At 38.8% G+C, this 21,563-nt stretch overlaps 1 protein-coding gene across 2 annotated transcripts in view; it reads left to right on the top strand.

The window, feature by feature from the left end:
* The window catches only part of SCAPER (S-phase cyclin A associated protein in the ER), a 136,444-nt gene extending 114,994 nt beyond the window's left edge, over positions 1 to 21,450 (top strand). For both annotated transcript variants that reach the window (XM_032123235.1, XM_032123234.1), the window contains exons 29-32: positions 1,448 to 1,597; positions 16,569 to 16,760; positions 19,374 to 19,425; positions 21,013 to 21,450. In XM_032123235.1, the coding sequence (XP_031979126.1) occupies positions 1,448 to 1,597; positions 16,569 to 16,760; positions 19,374 to 19,425; positions 21,013 to 21,107 (489 nt within the window). In that variant the 3' untranslated portion in view covers positions 21,108 to 21,450. The remainder of the gene's footprint in view (positions 1 to 1,447; positions 1,598 to 16,568; positions 16,761 to 19,373; positions 19,426 to 21,012) is intronic.
* Positions 21,451 to 21,563: the final 113 nt, after the last annotated feature.

Below are 21,563 nucleotides of genomic sequence, written 5' to 3'. Positions count from 1 at the left end.
TGTTTCTGTAATGTTAAAAATAACATACACCTGAGGCAGTTTGCTGGACATTCTGACCCTGTGGGCCATAGCAGGCTGGCAGACAGCAAAAGGAAAAGCCTCATTTATGTACTGTGTGATCATTATCTCTAAGGAATAGTTTTATCACAAATTAGTAGGACTATAGAGTAGGGGGTTCTGATTAACAGAAGAGGTCTGGTATTCTCGAGTTTGTATTAGCACAGATGGCTCATGGGTATATATTTCATTTAATTTGACAGTCTAAACAATTGAAAGATGGTAGTGAGGAACAGCACAGGGTCCTGAGCTGATACTAATTCTGGCTAAAAAGGAAGCATAGTTTCCTTGAAAAATTAGTTTAACTTTTATACACAAACTCAGGTGCCCTTTGACCTGTTGTTATCAGGGAAGGTTAAACCCAGAGTGCTGGGTCACAGCATGCATGGACAACACCAATTAAATAAGGATGGACCTGAGAACATGGCATTTACATGACATAAAGCAGTAAATGGTGGCTGTATTGGGCATTAAATTTTGAAAATATACTGCCTTACCAGAATGCTTGAAGTTCAAGATCGAAAGCTGAGCCTGGTTTCATTGTCAAGGATTCTACTTTGGCTGGGTATATTTGGAGTTCAGTAAGACTAAACTATGCCACAGCCTGGGATTTATGTGTATGTACTTACCACAGGCTACAAGGTAGAAAATGAAGAAAACTCTGAAATGAAAGAGATTTTCTCGGGCTTGCATTGCTGTTTCATTAGAGTTAGGAGACTGTCATGTTCATTCCTTGTGCTTTCGTTTTCCCCTTTGACCCTGTGTCGCTCTGTCTGCTTGACATGTTTATTAAATAGAGGCTGTAGGCTGCACAGATAAAATCTAATTCTGAATCCCCACGTTACAGCAATTTGCCTACTTTTAAAAAACATCCCAAGAAGCTTTGCAGCTGAGTGTTCTCTCCTTTTGGATATTTCTAACTTTTTTTAATGTTTGAAAAGCCATTATTTGTTATTAATCATTGTATTCTGTTCAGAGCATGAGTTATTAATGAGAAATGCATTTTGCTCTGTTGCAGAAATGAAGATGGTTTGGTTTCTTTTGCTTATTTCTAAGAAATATTATTAAGTTTTCCTGGATCATGTAATGTATGCCAAATGAAATGGTCAACCTAATGCTATACTGAATGTCAAATAAGCAGAATCCAGTTTTTCCTGTGTTCCTTGAAAATTTGAATTTATTCTTGCTTCTTTGGCTTTTAATGTTATATTCCAGTTGTGAACTATAGGTGGCTAAAAAGAAAAAAGAGATTCTGGACTTTCACAACAAAGAACATAGCCTGTACTTTGCAAAAAAAACCCAGAAGGGTGCAGTTGATGTGTATGTAATTCACACAAGTTCTAGAACGTACTGCTAGAGTGTAATTTCTGTTTCTTGGCCTTCTTTTCAGTCGATTGTGGGAGCTGAAGGACTGTCCCTGGCCTTCAGGCACATTATCAGCTCCCTGCTGTGGTACTGCTCCCAGCATACCTGTGAAGGATTGCTACACGAAGTCATTATTTGTGTGGGCTACTTCACTGTAAACAACACAGATAACCAGGTAAGGCAAATGGAAAATGGGATCAGAAGTTATCAAGGGCACATTTAGTCATGGATCCCTCCAGAAAACTAATCCCCTCAGCACTGGTTTTGAAGCACTTGGAATTCCTGTGAGCACAAACGGATGTGTTTGCAAAAGAGAAACCGAAGTTGTGTCTTAAGACAAAGACATTAATTTTGTGTGACCTTAAGCAAACTCCCTGTTCTTACGCTGCCATTGCATTGATTTTAACTGGCCTTGCTCCCTGCCAAGGTATACTTAGCAACTGATATTTTTAATTCTAAGTTAGCTTCGTGTCAGCTTGATCAGATGGTTGTGGTACCCAAGTTAAACTTTTTTAAAGCCAATTAAACTACTCTCCCATGAAGACTTGTCCTTGGATGCCAGTGTAGCTATCTCCCTGCTTGCCGAGTGCTCGTTTAAGTTTAAGCCATTCTTCTCCATGAATCTTTTTAGTAATAAACCAAATGCCCTGTCCAACAAACAGTGAACATTCCCCTTTAGCTTCCTTGATTGTTGTCCACTTTTATCACTGGACTTTGTGATCTCTCTTACTGGCTTATAAAATAACACAGACACAAAACTCAAAAAATATTTCAAATATATTAATCTTAAAAATCTCCCAGTTTCCTCAGCTTATATGTAACATCTCAGGGTGTATTGGGTTGGGCAGGGCAGGGGTTGGCACTGGCTCTTCAAATATGTGAACCTAACTCTGAATGTGTAGGTACTGCATTACGGTGCCCACAGGTTGGATATGATTCAGTTGAATGCTGCATTTTGTGAAGGTACTCACTGTGTTCTCTCTCTGTACTTGTACCACCTGGTTCCCTGTTTTGCTCAACTTTTGGGATAGGGCTTCAGGCTAGGAGCTCAGTGCCCTCAGTTCAGCTAACGAGCAGGAGGAGGAAGTGTTACACTTTGTCAGCAAAGGTTTGAGAAAAGCTGCTTAATAACATTCTGACAGATATTGACTGTAATTGAAGCATTGTAATATCTTAAAGCTGACAATGCTGTCACAAGAATTATATAGTTATGTAGTGATGTTTCTGTGGCATTGGCTACAGCTGGAGGGAGGATCCTGCAGCCTCCCTACCCTGTGTGACCAAATCCCAGTCAGGATCTGGAGCTGCCTGTTGGCAGCACATCAGTATGGTCATTTTTAAACCCTGTGTGATGGTGCTGCCATTTTGAGTCCCATTGCTGCCCAACAAGTCGTGCTGGCTCCCAGAAGTGCCAGCAAACCATGTTGTCTGCTCTCTGCAGTTTAAAAATTTCTGTTCTGGCATACAAGTACAAACATACAAAGAGATGTGATTCATTGCATGGAGGACTTGGCGCTGCAGTCGTGCCAGGAATAGTGCAGAAGAGGGATTTCCTTCAGCAGTGCCAGCCTGCAGTGCTGTCGGTGCTGGTGCCCAGGAGCAAGGTCCGGCCGTGGTGAGCAGGCACCAGGCCATGGCAGTGGCTTTGGGGCTCCACGGGCCCCCAAGATACTGAGGGGGGAGCCTTTGTCTGGGGGCTGTGATTCCCAGATGAGTGTTTGGCAAGGTCCTGGAGTCTTCAGCATGTGCTCGTGGGGCTGAAGGTGGCTTCTGCAGCTTTCAGGGTCAGGTTTAGGGCTTCAATCAGACAGCCACAGTATGTCAGTCCTTTTTGTAACCTAAGGCTCTCTTCTAGGGTGGTTTGCTGTGGAGGTACTGTCTCAGATGTCATGACATGCTTAACTTTTAATGTAATTTCTAACATTCCTCATTAATATGTTTTTAACCAAGGAAGAGGCATTTTGGTTTGGCTTTTTTGTTTAAAAAAGCATTTTGAAAAACTGAAGCCTTCCTCACTCAAGTACTTGAAAAATACAGGGAAGGTTTTTTTGTGGAAGGAAGTAATTTTTCTTTCACTACCAGGCAAAGCAGTACGACTTGCTTACGGCCATTATTTTAAGGTGCTCTTTGTGTTGTGACTTCCACTAAAGACAGGCTGCCTTTCATGAAGAGGGAAGTGCTTTCTATTCATTCAGTTATGGCTTAATTTTTTATTATGTTAAGAGGTTCCAATTTTTTCTTTCGTTGTTGATCATCTGGGGAGTCCTACTAAAAATAAAAAATTGGTCTCACAGTGAAAGTTTTCAAATAGTAGGCTTGAAGTCCTGGCAAGTACAGTGTAATAAAAATAGATACACTAGACTTGAGCTATGAAAACAGATTTCCATAAAGCCAGATAGCTCTATTTAGTATTTGAACCAAGTTCAGCTTAGTCAATAACTGATGTATTTCAAGGCAGATTCAGGTCTTTCTTGCAGTCAAATGTACATTTGTTTGGAAATGTTTGCAGTTTAAAGTTTTGCTTTCTAAATTCGTATTTCTTATTACAAACCAAGATATGTTTTCATTCCTTTCAATACTCAAAACAAAAAAGGACAAACAGTTGTTTGGAGTTTTCTGTGTCCTCTTTGTGGTTTTTTTGTCTATCCTCATCAACAGATAAATATCCAAAGCAGCATACTGGAGTAAGGAAAAAAGGCATTAATTATTTAAAAAAACAAGAAAAACTCACCAAAAAACCAGTTCCCCAGTTTGGAGAATAGATAGATTTCTAAAATGGAAGTTTTACAGCCTGTCAACCTCAACATTGACCTGTAGTAGTAGTACTGTGATTTAAGTAAGTGAACTACTACCACTATGCAGTCAAAATCATAAGAGGGCAATTTCCTAAATATTTCACATTCATAGAACAAAATCTTCCAAGAGCATTATATGCCAGTCATTTAATATAATACAGATTTGACTTCATTTATTACACTGTCTGTAAAAGTTTTTATATTTAGTTGAGTAGCAAATTAAAAAGGAAAAAGGAAAGTGCTTTTCTCTTGTATAGCTCGGAGATTCAGGTTTCCCTGCAGCTTCCAGGATCCCTGAACCAGAGGGGCCCTCGCCATGGGTCCCACACGCAGAGGCACTGCCTGGGCTCCCACTTGGTGTTTCCACCACGCCTGGCTCTTGGTCCAGGCCCAAGTGATTCTGTCAAGGAGCAGTGAGGACAATGGATTCCTAAGGAGCACATTCCTGAGTGTTTTGATAGTGTTTGCTCTGTTTATTTTAAAAAGACTGTGATTTTGCTGACTCTGCCCACATATAAAATATTTTAGTAATATTCCTTTCCTTCATTCCTATTTTTTTTTAACATTCACAAAGCTTTTCCAAGGCAGCTGCTGTCACTGAAGAAATAAATCAGTTATGAAAGTGAAAATTTCAAAAAGCAAGGAGTGTTTCTTTAATATTTGAAATGCTCCAACGCCAGCAGTGAGGCCTGAGCTGCCCTGTCTGTTTTGTATCGGCACGTGAACTTGTGTTTACTACAGAGCCAGACAGCCCCTGGTTCACAGACCAGCTCAGCTTTATTAGGCATCTGCTCCTCAGGAAGTATGAGCGAGGAAAAGGGATTCTCTTTTTCTGGCCACCATTTAATCTACTGCCATACAAAAACAGGTCCCATGATACCAAGAATAGACATGTGAAGCTAAACCGTGTAATAAAAATAATGTCCGATCTTTCAATAGCCAACCCTACTGTATCAGACTGTAGAATTACAGTTTCTAATTAAAATGTTCTTGTTAATTAAAAGTATCCTTCTATTTCATTACATTTTTATTCCCTTTCATTGTTTGATTTAATTAGTATAATGAATATAATTAGCATGTGCTGTCAACTCACCTTATTTGCATACTATATTGGATAATTGAATGTGGTCCTGTAATTAAATTAACAGGAGTGACAGATGATTTGGTTTCTTTCACGTTGCTGTATTGGGAATAGAAATCTTTCCATATTCATTGCAGTTAGGGAGTATTTTTCATCTGAAAAGTCCTCACAAATCAGATCCTCAGACTCAGGATCTTGCTGACAGGCTCCAGAAGTAGTTTCATTGTTCATTTGCATTGCTATGCCTTTATTTAAATAAAAACAGCTTTTGTTCTCCCAGTCTTTGGTACACACTGTATGTAGAGTGCTCTAGAAGAATCCCACTAACTTTAAGGATTTGTAAGATACAAACTGTATATTTCTAGAAGGTACCATTGCTAGATTGCAAAACAAAATCGCTGCTGAAATAGTTAGGAGAAAGTGTGTGCAGCTTTTCAGAACTTTGTTATAAAATTAGGGCTTCTAGATAGAAGTTAAAAGTTCTCTCAGAAGTTCTTTAAAAATTTCTATACACACTATGTGTCCTTGAAGGAACAATTTCATTCGCAAAAGTCTTCCAGCTGTGTAAGTCTAACTTAATTCTCTGTCCAAACCTTCTATCCCCAGACATTCGCATCCATAACAAGGTATGTTATTATAAATTCAAAATAATTGAAATATTAATATCTAATAATCCATGTGTTGAAAATAGAAGCACATGGAATTAGATTTAATAGTATCAGTCACCTACTAGAAATTTCTCCTTGCTATATAGGTGTGGAAAATTTCTTGCAAAACATGTTTCAGGCATCCCAGCTAGCTCCAGGTAAAAGAGTAAGGAGCAGTAAGATAACAGGGTATTTTGGGAGGGAATTTCTCCCATGTTAAATATGTAAAATGTCACACAGCAGTATCACAGGTACAAATATAATGTGTAAAGAATTCGAAATATTGTATGGTAGGCACAGATCTGAAAGGATCTTAAAATTTCGGACTCAATCACAGCACCCAAAGCATGGTAGTTACTCCCTCAGAAAGGCTTCATCTCAAGATTATTTTCCCTTTTTTGTTAAATGATTGGCTTACAGTACTTTTTTTTTAAGCATTTCTTTCATGTAGTAGGTCTTACTTGTGTCGTAAAGTAGCGGGACACTTTATCCCACAGTGTATATCACAGACATGTATCTGTATATGACACATCCTAGCTGTGGTGCTGCTGGCCTGCAAGGGACACTTACAAAGTGATTTTAGACTGAAAGTGACCTTCTGTAGGGAAATGATTTTGTGCTTTTGACAGAGTTAGTGCATATTGAGTTTCAGTATGTGGCCGGTTTTCTCTAGTGTTAGCGGGAAGGAAGAAAATACTTCTAAAATGGAAAAACTGTGAAAATCAGAAGTCGACAGGAAAACTTGCACATTATAAAAATATGCAGAGTTTCCATATGGGTTGTTTACTAGAGGCCATCATTAAACTTTCATAGTTTGTGTTGCTTTTGGGGCTGTGGAGGGACTGAAACAATTTTGATCTGGTAGGTGGAGTTTATGAAAATACAGCACAAGAGTAAAGATGCAGGAATTGGTAGTTACCATGCTATTAACATCCCTGTCTGTAAGTAAATAGTATCTGAAATTACTTAATTCTGATTTTGTTGGTTTCTTCTCAAACAGGTATTTTTAAGGGTATTGGTTTCATGTTGAGGTTATGGGGTTTTTTCTTTAAACCTTTTTAAAAGAACCCCACACCCTGATGTTTTAAAGCTTTGTATGTTTGAGCAAAAAATATGCCTGGTAAATTTTGTGGAATAGCTGATTTTGGCAAGTGAGTGGTTCATGTGAAGTTGTAGTCTTGACTCCCATTTAGAAGCACTTCAGCTTGTGAACAAAAATCCCCTAAGGATTAAACTGCCTGAGTTAAAGCGGAGTACATTAAGGCAGCTCTGTAATGTATGCTTTGGCTCTCGCAGCCTTACATCCTCAGACCACATAAATTCGCTTAAGTGAACCAATGTCTTCAGGAAAGATGGCATTCCTGTCTGGGCAGTCAGGGAAAAGTGGGGTTGCCTTTTAGGTAATTTGTCAGACACCTTTGTTGTTGTTTGAGCTTCCTGATGAACTTTCTCTTTTTAAGAATGATCTATGACAAAGCAAATCAAATATGTCAGAAGCATTTGGGATTGCACATTTCATGTGTTACATCTTAATTGTATTTCTAACATTCCAAAATGCATCCTGGATTTTTTTGGATGTGGGGAAGGTAATTTAATATGAGCAAAAACTTAGCATTGAAGTAAAGTGTATTTAGTTTCAGTTCATGATGACTGGCTGATTCCTGTAGGGAGGAGAAGAGAGAGTGTACAGGACTTAGTGTGAGAAATTAATGCATTTGGATTTATGTTATTTCTTCCTCTCAAGCTGTAAACACAAAAGAATAAACTTATCTCCCAATGTCATAAAAGCCAGTACTTCAAACAGCCTTCAGATACAGTCCATAACTGAGGCTTAAAGAGGAAGAGAGGGAGCAATCGGCTGATGCTGCCTCCAGAGAGGCATTCTAATCTTACTCCTGGGTCAGGATGAAAGGAGTTTGGTGGTCTCAGCTTAATCCCCAGTGGAGCTTCGTCCACATCGAAGAAACACTGCAGAGTTTGGCATAATCCTGCTTAATAAGCAATTTGTTCCCAGCTCAGACCTGGGCCTGGGCCGCCCTGGGTTTGGATGGAGGCAGGAGCTTGCGCAACACCATCCTCCTGCCCGCTCCCACCCAGCCTGGCGCTCGCCCCTTTGCATGGGAACTGCTTTTCACACAGAAACTTAAAACAAAGTCTAAAGCCTGCAAATATTTAATCAGCCTTGTGAGCTATTGTCTGTCTCGCCTCATGTGTGAGGGAACTCCCTGTGCTTCTCCCATAAACTCTCAGTTTTCCAAGGCTCTGCAGAGCCGTGGTGGCTGTCCCCGACGTGGCCAGCCCCATGCAGAGGGAGCGTTGGTCTGCTCTGTGTTCCCAGCAGCTGACAGTTCTTCTGAGCCTTTGGATGCTGCTCTGAGGGTGGGAAGCCTGCAAGAGGCCCAGAGAAGTCTCCCAAATCCGTTGTGTCATGTTCAGCTCAAGTCACACTTGATTGAAGCGATACTGAAACATAAAGAACAAAATGCATTATTGAAGTACTATGGAAAATGTTGCTCGTCTTCCTCTCCCCTTAATAAAGGGTAAACTGTAGCTCATTTTTCGTGGCAGAAAGGCCCATTTTCTTGCTCTCTGTTTGAAGCTTTGTCTCAGCCAGCTCTGTAATATGTCCAGTGGCTCAGTGTTTCACAAGCATTTTAGTTGATGATTAGATACTTGGACAAACCCTTTACATTTCTTGTGGAAGCCATAAGACAAAACGTGCTAGGAATAATAATTCCAAGACTATATAGTTTACTTGTGAGTAGGGTTTCAGAGTGTGACAGAAACGTTTGCTTTTGAAGAGGGAAAATGCTCTGAGACACACAAAAAGATTTTATGTGTTTTAGACTGTAATGTTTGAATTATTCACACCTTCTGGGGATTTTGACCCAAACTAGCTTTGTTTCCAAGGATGCTGGTGGAAACCTCAGCCAGCAGTCTGCTTAAACTTCTGTTGACTGATCCTGTTTCTTCTCTACCCTTTAAATCATCTTCATTCAGATCAGTTGGGTTTCATTCTGTGTGAATGACTGGAGAATCGTGCCCAAAGCAGCAACTTAAATTTGTAAGCGGTTCATCATCGAAGTTGAAGATATTATCTAAGTGTGAAGATGATTCTTCAAAAATAGTGCAGGGCTACAAAGGCTAATTCTAATCACTTAAGGGCTCAGAATAATACCTGAGAATTTGAGATGTGTCATGATGGTTTTTTTTTATCTGACAGAATATATGTATGTCTCATACATTTGATCTATAATAATATTTTCTGATTAAAAATTATTAGGCCAACACTTAAACATATGAATCTTCTGTTACATTATTGTGGAAACAGTGAAGCTTAGAATTTTCTAGAAAGCAGTGATACCCTTCGGTTTAACAAGATCCTTAAGTATGTTATTAACATTAAGCGTGAGAACAACCTCACATTTAAATGTTTATTTTTATGGTAATAAATGCTATCACTTCTGAAATTAGGCTTTTCCTTAATACCTTTTCTAGGTCAGATATTAATCGATTGCTATTTTATCCTGTAGCCTGGACGTGTTTTAAATTCACAAGTAACCTCAATGCATATTAGAATTGTTTCCATTTTCCTTTCATCACATTGTAATGAAGTTTATCTTTTACAATATCCATTTAACATTATTTATTTATTGCTGAATTTAATCTTATAGTCTTATATATTAATCTTATAATTTTATGTATACTTCATTTGTTGTCTTATAACTACGGTGACTTGTTAGTTGTCATTTTGGGCTGCATTTTTTCAAAGGCTTTGTGTAATGAACTTCTTTTGCTAGATTTTCCACTAGCATCACTTTTGATAAACATTTTTACATTTTTAATGCATTGCTGTCCTGGTAGTTGGCCCTTGTCCTGTCTTAAATGTCCATATGTCTTAGGATGATTACACAAAAACTGATGAGAAAATTTTTTTTTGTGATTTATACACAGAGTACCCCTAAATCTGCTTAAACCATAGAGCTCTAAAAGGACAATGCTTAGAATGGGGTTTATAGGAAGACTGATGTTATTCGTGAACTCCCTTATCTTCTCTCTGAAAGCTTAGGCATGACGCTGAGAAAATAAACACTGGAATTTTTCAAATTGACAAAATTCTTATTTTAAAATTTGAATGTAGCATTCTGGAACTTTTTTTGTGCATGGAAATGGTGCTCTGATTCCTGAGAAATGCTAGGAGGAATTTAGAACATTCTTTGCTCAGAGCTTTGCCAATAGTGCAGTTTGCAAAATGGAAAGAAAAGAGCTTGACCTTAAAACAGCAGAAGAGTCTAAGTGGTGACATATTCTGCTGATTAAATACTAGCAGTATGAGATCTGTTTATATAGAAGCAAAGAAATAATGCAGATCTAACTTTGAAGAGAAACTCTGGTTTACTGATATAAAGACTTACTTCTTCTACAAAGTTGTAAATAACCTGACATCAAACAAAGAGATTTAACTGTTTGATGGAATACTTTTACAGAAATTAGATGCACAGTTCCTATTCAATGAAGTTATTAGTTGTTAGTGCAAATTAGAATTGACATTTATATAAATGATAAATACATGGAAAAGAAACATTAGTAGTTCCCATACCAACTACCATTTTAAGATCCTAATATTTATAATGGCCATGTTGAAGTTCGGAAGTGCAGGAAGGCAGGAGTGGCCCTCAGAGAACCATTAACCTTTTAGGCTGAGTTGTTCTAAGAAAATTGCATCTGAACATGAACTACATCATAGCAGAAGAGCACAGGCAAGTAGAAAGGTACATTTTAATGCTTCGTTTCATAAAAATAAAAGGAAATTCTGTTGGGAAGGATGTTTTTCTAGAAAGTTAATTCAGCTCCCAGTGATAAGCACCGTATTTGTTTCTAAATACCTGTGGAACACACCGTTTTGCTGCCAGGTTTTTCTCCAAGAGCCAAAGAAGGTTTTGCTTCAGGAAGTTCTGAAGTTTCCAACTGCATTTTCCTGTATCCATATTAGTATAACTTTGTCTCAGTTTTCACATGATAAAAGAGTTACAACTCCTAACATTTGGTCAAAATTAACAAAAACCATCAGCCTGACTATAGACTACTAAGAACATGGCATTTTCATGCAGGGTTAGTCACACAAGAGCAGTGCACTTGGATGACCTGTAAGGTTTTGTTCAAAACCTGACATTTGGGTTTGTGCCTACAGATTTCAGTTCTTTCCTTGGCAGTCTTTTTCCTTTCTCTGCTGTCCATTTTCCCTTTTTTCTGTGGATGAAAGAAACTGATGGGCTGCAGAAAGCACCCGTGGTTTCCATTGCCTCCCTGGGAATGGTGGTGCCATCCCTCTGCTGGCGGGAGGCACTGCCAGGGGCTCAGATGGCAGCTCAGTTGCTGGCTGTTGACTCCACCTTGTGCTTTGGCCATGCCCCTGTCCCTGTGGCTCTGGTGTGCCCCAGCAGTGCTGTTGGTGCCAGCTATTCCTTTGCTCCCAAAGTTTCTTCCCAAAGTGAATCACTTCTCAGTTCTTTATTTTGCTCTTGCACAGACAAAAGTTTGCTGCTGGCTTACTTACTTACTTACTTACTATCTGACTAGAAAATGAATTAGCTTCTTTAAAAGATAATTCCAGTGTTTTTATTGTATATATTGACAGAAATAACTGATGTGAATAATGTCTTTACAGAGCTGCAAATGTTCAAGTGAAGCAAGAAAACCTAAATCCACCAGTAGAACTAGACTAAATACTGCTCTAAAAATCAGCACTTCCAGTCTGCAGTAATCCTGGACTAACCTTGGGTAGTACACAAGCAGTGAAAAAGTTCTTGGTCTGACACTGTACCATTTATTTTGTTATCTGTAATAAAATATCTGACAACATTTAACATACATGCATAGAACCATTGGAAACCAATCTGGGATCATAATCTTCTTTAAATCTTTGGAAGATTGCAAGCAGAGTTTTAAATTCAATTAGTTCCTGTTTTTTGAATGCAGTTACAACTTGGAAAAAGAAACTCAGGTTGTCACCAAAAATGCTACTCCATAATAAATCTTCCCAGGGTAATTTAATTGAACTGCTAGTTCTTGATAAATTACTAGCGTGCATCTCCATTACATGTCTATTTAGAACATATGAATACATGAATGATATGAATATATGAATTATCAATTCACATTAATTTAACTAATATTTGTTCAGTATTTTACATACAGTCATTCTTCAACTTTCTGGCTGATATTTTAGTTTTGTCAATGAAAATCCTGTTTATTAAAAGGTGTTTGTACACTCCTCATTATGAAAATATAGTTTCAAAGACAAGAGGATTCTCATTTTAGTCTTCTGTAAAATTACCTGGTGAATTGGTAAGATTTTACATCTGATTTGACACGTAACTGCTGAGACATTCTGTATCATTGCTGTACCATTCCAAAGTTCTGGATCCTATTAGGAGGACTTTTTACCCTCCTTTGACAAAAACACATACATATGCATTTTAAAGTAATGGTAGTTTTTGTTGATAAAAGGAATACAGAGAAAGATTAAGTGAAGTACAAATATGTGTATATGCAGTATGTAAATAGAATTAGGAGGTGTTCAGCAAAACATCTTTCTCTTGCTAGTTCTCAGGCAAAGGTTGCCCCTATGTGTGCTACTCATTATCTCCCTGCAAGGAAGGAAAGGAGCTGCACTTTTATGATTCTCATTCCTGCAGGACCATCAGAACATTATTTTGGGGGCCTTGGAGCTCACTGAAAGATGAAATGAGCTGCAGCGTTCCCCTTTGCTACCCAGAGGAAAATCACACCCAAGTTTTTGGGTTCATATGGTTTGTTAGTTCCCTATAAAAGGCATTCAGTCCTGGGAAGTTCTCCTGTGCAAGGTGCCAGGAAGCAGTGCAGGAGAGGAAGGCTGCTGCTGCTGTCCTGGTGGGCATACAAGGAAGAACTGAGTATCCAGCATGGAAAATTCTTCCAGCAGTCACCTCAGGTCTGGGGCCAGACACCCTACCTAAGTGACAGGGGAAGCCTTATCTCCCAGTGGAATGATGAGTTCCCCTCACAACTTTATTACTGTTTCGTACCACATGGAGCTTTTAATTTTTTTGATTGATTGTCCTATTTTATTGCTCAAGTGCTGTGTGGCATATTGCTGGCTTTTGTCATTGAAGTCTGTTTTGAAAGACTGACTTTTATACTGCTTCAGGCTTTCACAGCGAGAACTGCAGCAAATGGCCAAGCAATACACTTCATAGTGAATATTGGCCCGGGTAAACGTGAGGAGAACATGGATTCCATCTAGAGACTTCAGAAATCATGAATCATGCTTTCTTAAGTGATAAACTTCAGAAATACCAGTACAGTGGATGGAGATGATTATTGCACTTGAGAGAGCAGAGTGCATTTCCCAAAGAGTCACACGGGAGCAGGGATTGCTGGTAGGGCAGAGGAGAGAGCCTGACCTGCAGGCTATTGGAGATTAAGCAAATTAGCAGGACCTGCAGAAGGCTATAAACTGGTGGGAGTGACAGAAGGTTACTGATAGGCAACCTTGAAAGGTGTTACCCAGTGAAAAGTTCCCACCGGTCACCACATCACTCATGGTGCCGGACAGTCAGCTGTGGATGCAGCAGGCGTAGCATGCGTGGTGTGGGAGACATGGAAATGCAGACAGACACTAACCAGGGGGGATTGTAGTCCTGAGGTGAGGATGTGAGTTGTTCTAGCCTCTCCTTCTCAGCAGGCTTTTACATTGAGAGCAGTGTTGGCCAGTGCTTTCTGGTGTGCTAAACCTGAATTCTCACCATGCTCTGTAACAGGGGCTGCACCTCCAAAATGCATCAGGACCTGGAGTTTGGCTGGTGGCACAAAGGGAAACTTCCTTGATTCTTCATGAAATAGCATTTCAGAAACCTATTTGCTGTGTCTCCTACCTGTGTGTTGTTTGAGTCTTCAGAGGATTGTTCCAACATTTAGTACATTTTGGGCCATAAATAAGCTAAGGTAAGCTGGAATTTATTCCAGCTAAGCACAGGCAAAACCAATAAAGTTGAATGAATATCTATAAATTTTGAGAATAAGCAACATTTTAAAAGGAAACAAAGAAAACATTAGTGTGAGCTGCCTGCTCTGGGATAAAAAAAAAAAAAAGTGGTAGCTTAGACTAATTTGATAGGTCTCAGTTCAGAAAAAGAAAACCACAAGCAAATATTAATGAAGCATAGGCACATAGCTGAAGTTAAGCAGGTGCTTAAATGCTTGGCTGTACAGAAATGCAGTGATTTAATTAGGATCTTGTTACATTTGACAGGCATATCTGACTTTCAGGCTAGAGGGAGAGCAACAAGAAAAGCTAATTCTAGGTTAATGCATCTGGATCCCAGTATATGGCAGGAGGAGAGGCAAGCTGCGTTTCAGTAAGGAGTTTGTATCTTGTATGAGAGCAGTTTGTAAGATGAACATTCCATATTCCAGCCTGTAAAACTCCCTGGGATTATTAAGCCAAGTGGCTGTTTAAAAGGGAAAAAAAAAAATCGAGAGAGAGAACTGCAAGGTTTTTATTTGTTTTCTTTGTTGTTTATCTGCTAAGTCAAGCGCTGGCCTTCACTTTCTCCACCCATTGACAGTGAAACAAGGAATATGTGCTCTGCTGCAGGTTTTATTTGATTGGGTTTTTTTCCAGTAAAGGGTGACTCATGGGTTTTTTTCTTCAGAGTACATAATACAGTGTATCAGGTTTAGTAGCTGCATTAGTACAATGAGCTGAAATCATTAAATTGATTCCATATGTGATAAATACCAGATTAAAACAGTCAGCAACCCCTGTATATACCTTCCTATCTTTAATGTTGATAACATCATAGTAGTAATAGTAAAACTGTTGAAAAGAAAAAGATAACGAAATAATAATTCCATGGAAGCTGTTTGGGTATCTGCACTGTGAGTTTGGCAGGACTTCACTAACTATCTGTGGCATTTTTAGGACAGGTAAAGGAAATGAGCTGTGAAATGAAAAATGAAAAGTCCCAAAAACTTCTTTGCCTCTGCCTGTTCATCAAGGGTATGGTGGCCATTAAAAAGAAATCAAGAGTTCTCTTGTTCTGTCCTGGATCAGAAATTCCAATTGTAGTTATTTTAGTACAATTATGATTGACTTTAAATACTTTTCTGATTGTAGAATTTACCACAGAAAAATAGAACAGTACAATAACCACTCTGGTTAATTTAAAATTTCAACAGTACTCCCAAACTTGGAGGGCACCTCTTGCTTACAGGGTGGGAGCTGAGAGCTTAGAATCATTCAAATGCTTCAGTGATATTTTCCTCAAAACAGTGTCTGAATGTATACGTAATTGTCACTTTTTTTGGCTGTCTTTTTAAAATTCCTCCTGTCTTTAAGGGCATTAAGACATTGCTACCAGTATTTTGAAAGGTTTTTAATGTCTTTTTTGACTGGTGAACTGAAAAAATGTAAACTATTACTTTGTTCATCTTGTTTTTAAACTGAACTGCATTATCAACTTAGTGTGTGCTCTGAAGGTATTGTTAAAAGTGCTTTGAAAACTTGTAAATCCCTGTAATTTATGTTCTGTAGTCTCAACTGCTTCTTTCTGTCCTTCTGGTTTTAATTTGAATGCAGTCTTGTCTGGGTGTGTACCTGTAAAATTGTGTTTTTCCAAGTACAATTTACAGTCGTGACCCTCAGTTTTACAGTGTTCCAACCTTATAGAAGCTTCCTCCTATGCCAAAAAGCCAACTTTGGGTCAAACAGCTCTTTCATATTGTAATTGTCTAATCAAGGTTCCTTGGAACAGATCCGATTTGGGCATTTTTTAGTTTATCGCAAAGATTTTATAAGAATATCAAGTGAATTGGGAAGGTTCCTTTGTAGGAGACCAGTGATAGCATTGCCCGTATTTCTTCAGATGTATAGAGTTGTAAACTTAGCCTTCTTCATGACAACAGTCCCATTTATCTAAACAATTCTCCTTTTAGAGCCAATGGCACTGATAGAAACTGAGATAAGAAATACAGATGGGAGGATCTCTCCGAGTCTCTCCTTACAGAAACTTCTCGCTGGGCAGCTCACAATCCCCTTTTCTTTTTGGTGCCTGAGAACGCGTGGCAGACAGCTCCCGTGAAACACAGTCCTCTTGAACTGCCAGCTCGAGGAAAGGATGGTCGGGCTTTGGGAGGGTTTTTTAAATCCTGGTGATTTCCTTCTGGATTTTTTTCCCCCCATGCTTAGTGTGTTTAAATGGCAGGCACTGGGGTTTTGTGTTTCATAGCTCTAACTTAAAATAGTCCCTGTGCTATAATTCTTTGTCTTTTGAATTAAGGTATTAAATTATCTATTTTATTGTAATCTGTAAATTAATCCCTTGCTTATTTGCTGTCTTTTTGGGTGATACAGAAAAAAGAACTTTCAGAGCTTTGTATTTTTTGTGTTACTCCACAGTAAAAATAGTACTTGCACACTGAAACAGAAGTTATTTGAACTAAATATTATAGGCTTTATTTTTAATACTTACTCCTCATCCATGCTCATTTTTTTAGCATGACTTCAGCACCCTTGGTGGTTAAGAGGAAGAGAAGAGCAGATAGATCACGTGGTTTATTTTGTTCTGTTTGTGTTTTCAGATCATTGTACAATCTGGCCGTCACCCCACGGTGCTGCAAAAACTCTGCCAGTTGCCTTTCCAGTATTTCAGTGATCCTCGTTTAATCAAAGTGCTTTTCCCATCACTAATAGCTGCTTGTTACAATAACCCTCAGAACAAGATCATCCTGGAGCAGGAGATGAGCTGTGTTTTACTCGCCACCTTCATCCAGGTACTTCTGCAGTGCTGTGGCAAGCGCAGGGGCACTGCCAGTGCTGTGCTTGCCTTTGCTCTCAGTGTGGGGATCGCTAACTTAAATAAAACAAGCAAACAGCAGTGAAGTAGTTTCAGATTCTCTGCAGCTCTTCTCAAACCACAGATTGCGCCTGTACTTGAGGCACCGTATCACACTAAAAGGTTACTGAGTAGTTCAGGTTCTCACTATCCATGCAGAATCCTGTTTTTATTAAAGTTACTTGGATGTACTGGGAAGATCTGATGTAGATCTTAAAATATTTTTTTTCAAGAATTCCTGCACTTATAGCATATCTGAAATTGCTATATTAATGTGTTTACGTACAAATGTACAGTTGTATACTGTGTACCACAGATTTACAGAGAACTGGGTAAGTGTATATATTTTATGCAGAAAAATACACAAAACATATGTTACCAGTCTAATCTTGCAATCTTTATTTTTGACAGTAAGCCACCAAGGTCATTAGAAATACTGTTTTGAATAAGGATTTGCAGTATTTTTCTTCCCTTTGTCTAAATTTATATGCTGTTTTATCTATCAGATTTTTTGCATGCCTCATGGTTTTAATGCATTTTATTGACTGTTTCCAATGAATAAACGCAGTTTTCATAAATACTCTACTATTAAAAATAATACACTTTTAGGAGTCTGTAACCCTGTATCAGTCACCTGAAAGTTACTGTTGTTGATAAAGAAATGTTACTCAAACTCTTTTCCCTTAATGCTTTACAGCTAGTCCAAGAATAGGCTACATGCGTTTGAGAGAGAAAGAACAAGAACTAAATATTTACCAGAAGTCTTTGCATAACATCAAACTTCTGAGTGCAACTACTTTTTATCCTTTTAATACTAAAATAATTGCATAGCAGTTTTTTTAAAAGAAGTTTGGAACTTAGTATTCAAATATTTGCCATACAGTAATGAACTTCTGGTTAGATACACAGCTATAATTCATCTTTTTTTACTTTCTTATAGTGAAACTGCAGATTTTAGTGTAGAAGTTGGGGTAGGGAAAAAAATTGTGCATTATTGGTAAGTGCAGCAAGTTTTGTTTGGGTTTTTTTCAGCTAAAAAACATAAGAGTGGAGGAGAATGTTCCCTATATGAATAATTAAGGTTGTTTACCTTGATTTCTGTTCTATAAGAGATGCAATGGCACTAAAATCCCCAGTAGCTACAGTAAAGCATAAGTATATTTATAAGGGTCAATGTTACTAATTTGATTTCCAGTTAGAGTTATATCCCAGATGGCAAGTCCGTGTACTATTCCTGCAGGCTTTTAAAAAAAGGTGTTCTATTAAAATATGGAAGAGTTGTGTGTGCTGTAAAGTGTCCTGTCACTGCTGACTTCACTGGTCCTTCAGTATTTTGCCTGTTTTAAAGTCTAATCCCGGATCTTGCACACATGCATACACGGAGAGCAGTTCTGGCAGGATGCAAGGAATGCTGAGATCCTGCACACACAGAAGGGACTTCCCTCTCTACTTTTATTTCAACTCACTGCTGTTTGTGAAGCAGATCTCTTATTTGCTTCAGTAGAAGGTTTGGGAAAGACTGTAAAATGTTGCCCCGAGATCAGAAAATGAGATTCTTCCTTTGCCAGGGAACGCAAAAAGAAGTCCCATTTACGTAAAAGTTTGGTGGTGTGTACGAATATAACACTTAAATACAGTGTGTTAAATGTGTGCAGCAAAAATCAAAGGAAGAGCATTGCTGCATTTTACAGCGACCTCCCTACCAATAGATGTGTTTCCATCATCTGAAGTTTGCATCAGCCGGTTTATTTTTGTTACTTCTGTTTTGAGATATGCAGAAATAAGTAGAAACATTCAGGAGTATCCATGATTTGCTGTGTTGTATCTTATGTCTGATAATACCTTCTTCAGTATTCTGCTGGGTGGGTACTCCAACAAGACATAGGATCTGTAGTGGGGAGCTGACTGGTTCCGGGTGAGGTTGGTGTCCGTGCTGGCTCCGAGGATGCTGCATCCCAACGTCCGACAGCAGCTGGGATTGCACAGTGCTCTGGGTGCTCGCGCCAGCCCCCCGCAGCTGGGGGCACAGCTGGGGGCACAGCTGGGGGCACAGCTGGCTGCCAGGGGCAGCAGCGCTGGGCAGCAACTCCACATTCTCCCAGGAGAGCAGCACCTCCGGCTCCCAGGTCACTGGGAAGCACGGCCATTGAAATGGGGATTGTTCATCAAATTTGTAAGAGTGTATTTGGAGTCGGGAGCAAAAATCTGAAACACCATTTGTTTTACAGAAACACGGCTATGGTAAATAGAAATCACAATTATTTTGTAAGAAGACATTAAAGCCTTGGATTCTCTGTTGTATACTAAAAATATATTTTTTGAAAACAGGTCTAAATAAATGTGTAAAAATCCACTATAAATTACAGAATTTAAGTGCTGGCAGTATTCTGTTATAATACATAGCAAACAAGCCGGAGTTCATTAATTTACAGACTACATAAAGTATTAGTATTTTTGAGTGACTGTGAAGACTTAAAAATGTTGGTTTAATTCCTTAGATGTAAGATCTGAAAACCTGATGTCTTTTTTTTGTTTGTTTTCCCCCCCCCAGGATTTTGCACAGAGCTCAGGCCAAATGGAAAGTCAGTTATCTCAGCAGAGGGGTATGTTCACTGCAGTGTAACAGAGTAGCAGTTGGGTAACAAAATGTGATTAAAGTTTTTTGAATCTGCATTGATTAAAAGAAATACAGTAAATTGCAGCACAATTTTACAGTTTGGGAGTGGGCTCCCCGGCTTACATCCTGATTTATACATACGTGTCTTCCAGTCTGCTGCTCGTCGTATCAGGGATTCAGACTGTTAGTCTTTATTAAATGCTGTGTGGTATCATGTCTTAAAATGTGATACTGTACCTGCACATATTTAATTAGCTGACACAAAGGCTGCCTTCAAGAGTTTTAGGTTGCAGAAGCCACGCAGCCATGCCAAAACACCCACGGAGCCAAAAAACTCTAAAATACTGTCCTGTAATTGTCCTTTAAAGTTTGTCAGTTTGCAGAAGAGTCATGATTTTTTTTCCCCTTCAGTTATTGTAAATATTATTTAAAATGCAGTCAACCTTTTTAAGCTAAACATTTGAAAGATTCTCAGCTGAGATGGCTGTTACTTGCTAAACGCATCTGAAATTCAAGTGTTGATGGGCATCTGGTCTTGAGTAGCCGTATCGTGCATAAAATGTGACACTCAGTCACTTCTCCCTCATAACAAGTAGGAATCCTCCACCATTTTGCTCAACGTTTGCCAGGAGCTGAGTGATTCTAGGTCTAAAGCATGAACTTTTTGTTTAAAAATAAATTATAAAATTAAGGTAACTTGATAGAGATTTTTACTGTCAACATTAGACATCTCAGTCTGAAGCAGCGTCATGCAGCACAAACTTTCCAGGATTGTGTTTGCATGAGAATCTGCTCAAGAAACATCTAAAATCCAGGCGGAAAACTTGCTTTTTATTTTCACTATTCACACTGGATGAACTTTTAAACAAAGGTGTGGTGACATATGAGTGTGATTCCTAAACATTCCCCAGTTGCAAAAAAAGTTGACTTAATAACAGTGTAAGCAGGATTATTTTATCCGTTCTATCACTTGAATGTGAAGGATAGTGTTCCCAAAAACAAATGGGAATAATAATACTGACGGGAATAAAACCTGAAAGCACAAACAGTTGGGTGCTGCATGGAGGGTCAGACCCTCAAACCTGCGCGCAGTGAAATCTGTCCACGTCACTGCACACTCTTAGGAGTGAAAGCTGCATTTGTACTCGTGCTGTGAGCTCTGGGGAGTTGGGAGCACAACTCTTCTGCAGCCCTTTGTGGAGAAAAAAAACTGCTGAGCAGAAAACGCTGCTGAGGCTGCCCAGAGTTGAACGAGGCTGAGCTAGTCCCCGGTGGGTCCAAGAACATAAAGCGTGTAAAGATGTATAGTGTTCCTCTGCATAGGCAGAGAGCCTGATCAGCTTAAAAATGGAAGCCTTTGCTCATCAGAGCCTCTGCCCCCATTCTTAAAGCCAAGCGTAGGTGTCCTGAGCTCTGCAGAAGTGTCACCCCATGGTTTGAGAAGATTTTGATGGGGGAGGGGAGTAAATGTCTTAAAGTATCTCAAATTAGCTGCACATTCATTATTCTTGTTTTATTGCCATCTTATCTTAAGAGGGAATAACTTGGTAATTTTATGTTCTGTCTTCAACAGAAAAATTCTTCAGTTCTCAAGATTATCTTGAACTGTCCAACAGATTCCCCCGGCAGTCCTGGGAAGAAGCTCGACAGTTCTTCTTGAAAAAATAAGAGTTGTATTTAGTTTTTAAATCCCTAACATCATCACACTGACCAGTTCCTGCTGACTACCTTCTTTAAAACGCTGTTCCGAAACGATTTTGATACTCTAAATACTTATGCTGTAGATATATAATTTGCACTATTTATATCCTAAGTACTGTAGATATTTCCAAGTTCTGTTTTGTAATTTTGATAATTTGAGTTTATTTCGTTCATGTATCCAATGTCATGATTTTGGTGTTTTCTGCCCTGTGGTGGGACTTGCACTGCAGAACTGCTGAAATAAGGTTGCAAATAGAGAAAATATGTTCTATATATCTTGTAATAAAATAACTTATTCTGTCTTGTCTGACTTCCGCATTATAATTGTCAGTGTGTTTGAATTACCATAAACAACACGGCTTAGAGGGGAAAAAAAGACTCATAAGATGTCTTTTTTCGTTAATCAAGAGTCAATCAGAATCA

Source organism: Corvus moneduloides, chromosome 13 (assembly GCF_009650955.1).
Source record: "Corvus moneduloides isolate bCorMon1 chromosome 13, bCorMon1.pri, whole genome shotgun sequence".
NCBI classification, from domain to species: domain Eukaryota; kingdom Metazoa; phylum Chordata; class Aves; order Passeriformes; family Corvidae; genus Corvus; species Corvus moneduloides.
Note: the sequence above shows the minus strand (reverse complement) of the source record. Positions and strands in the feature narration are given on the sequence as shown.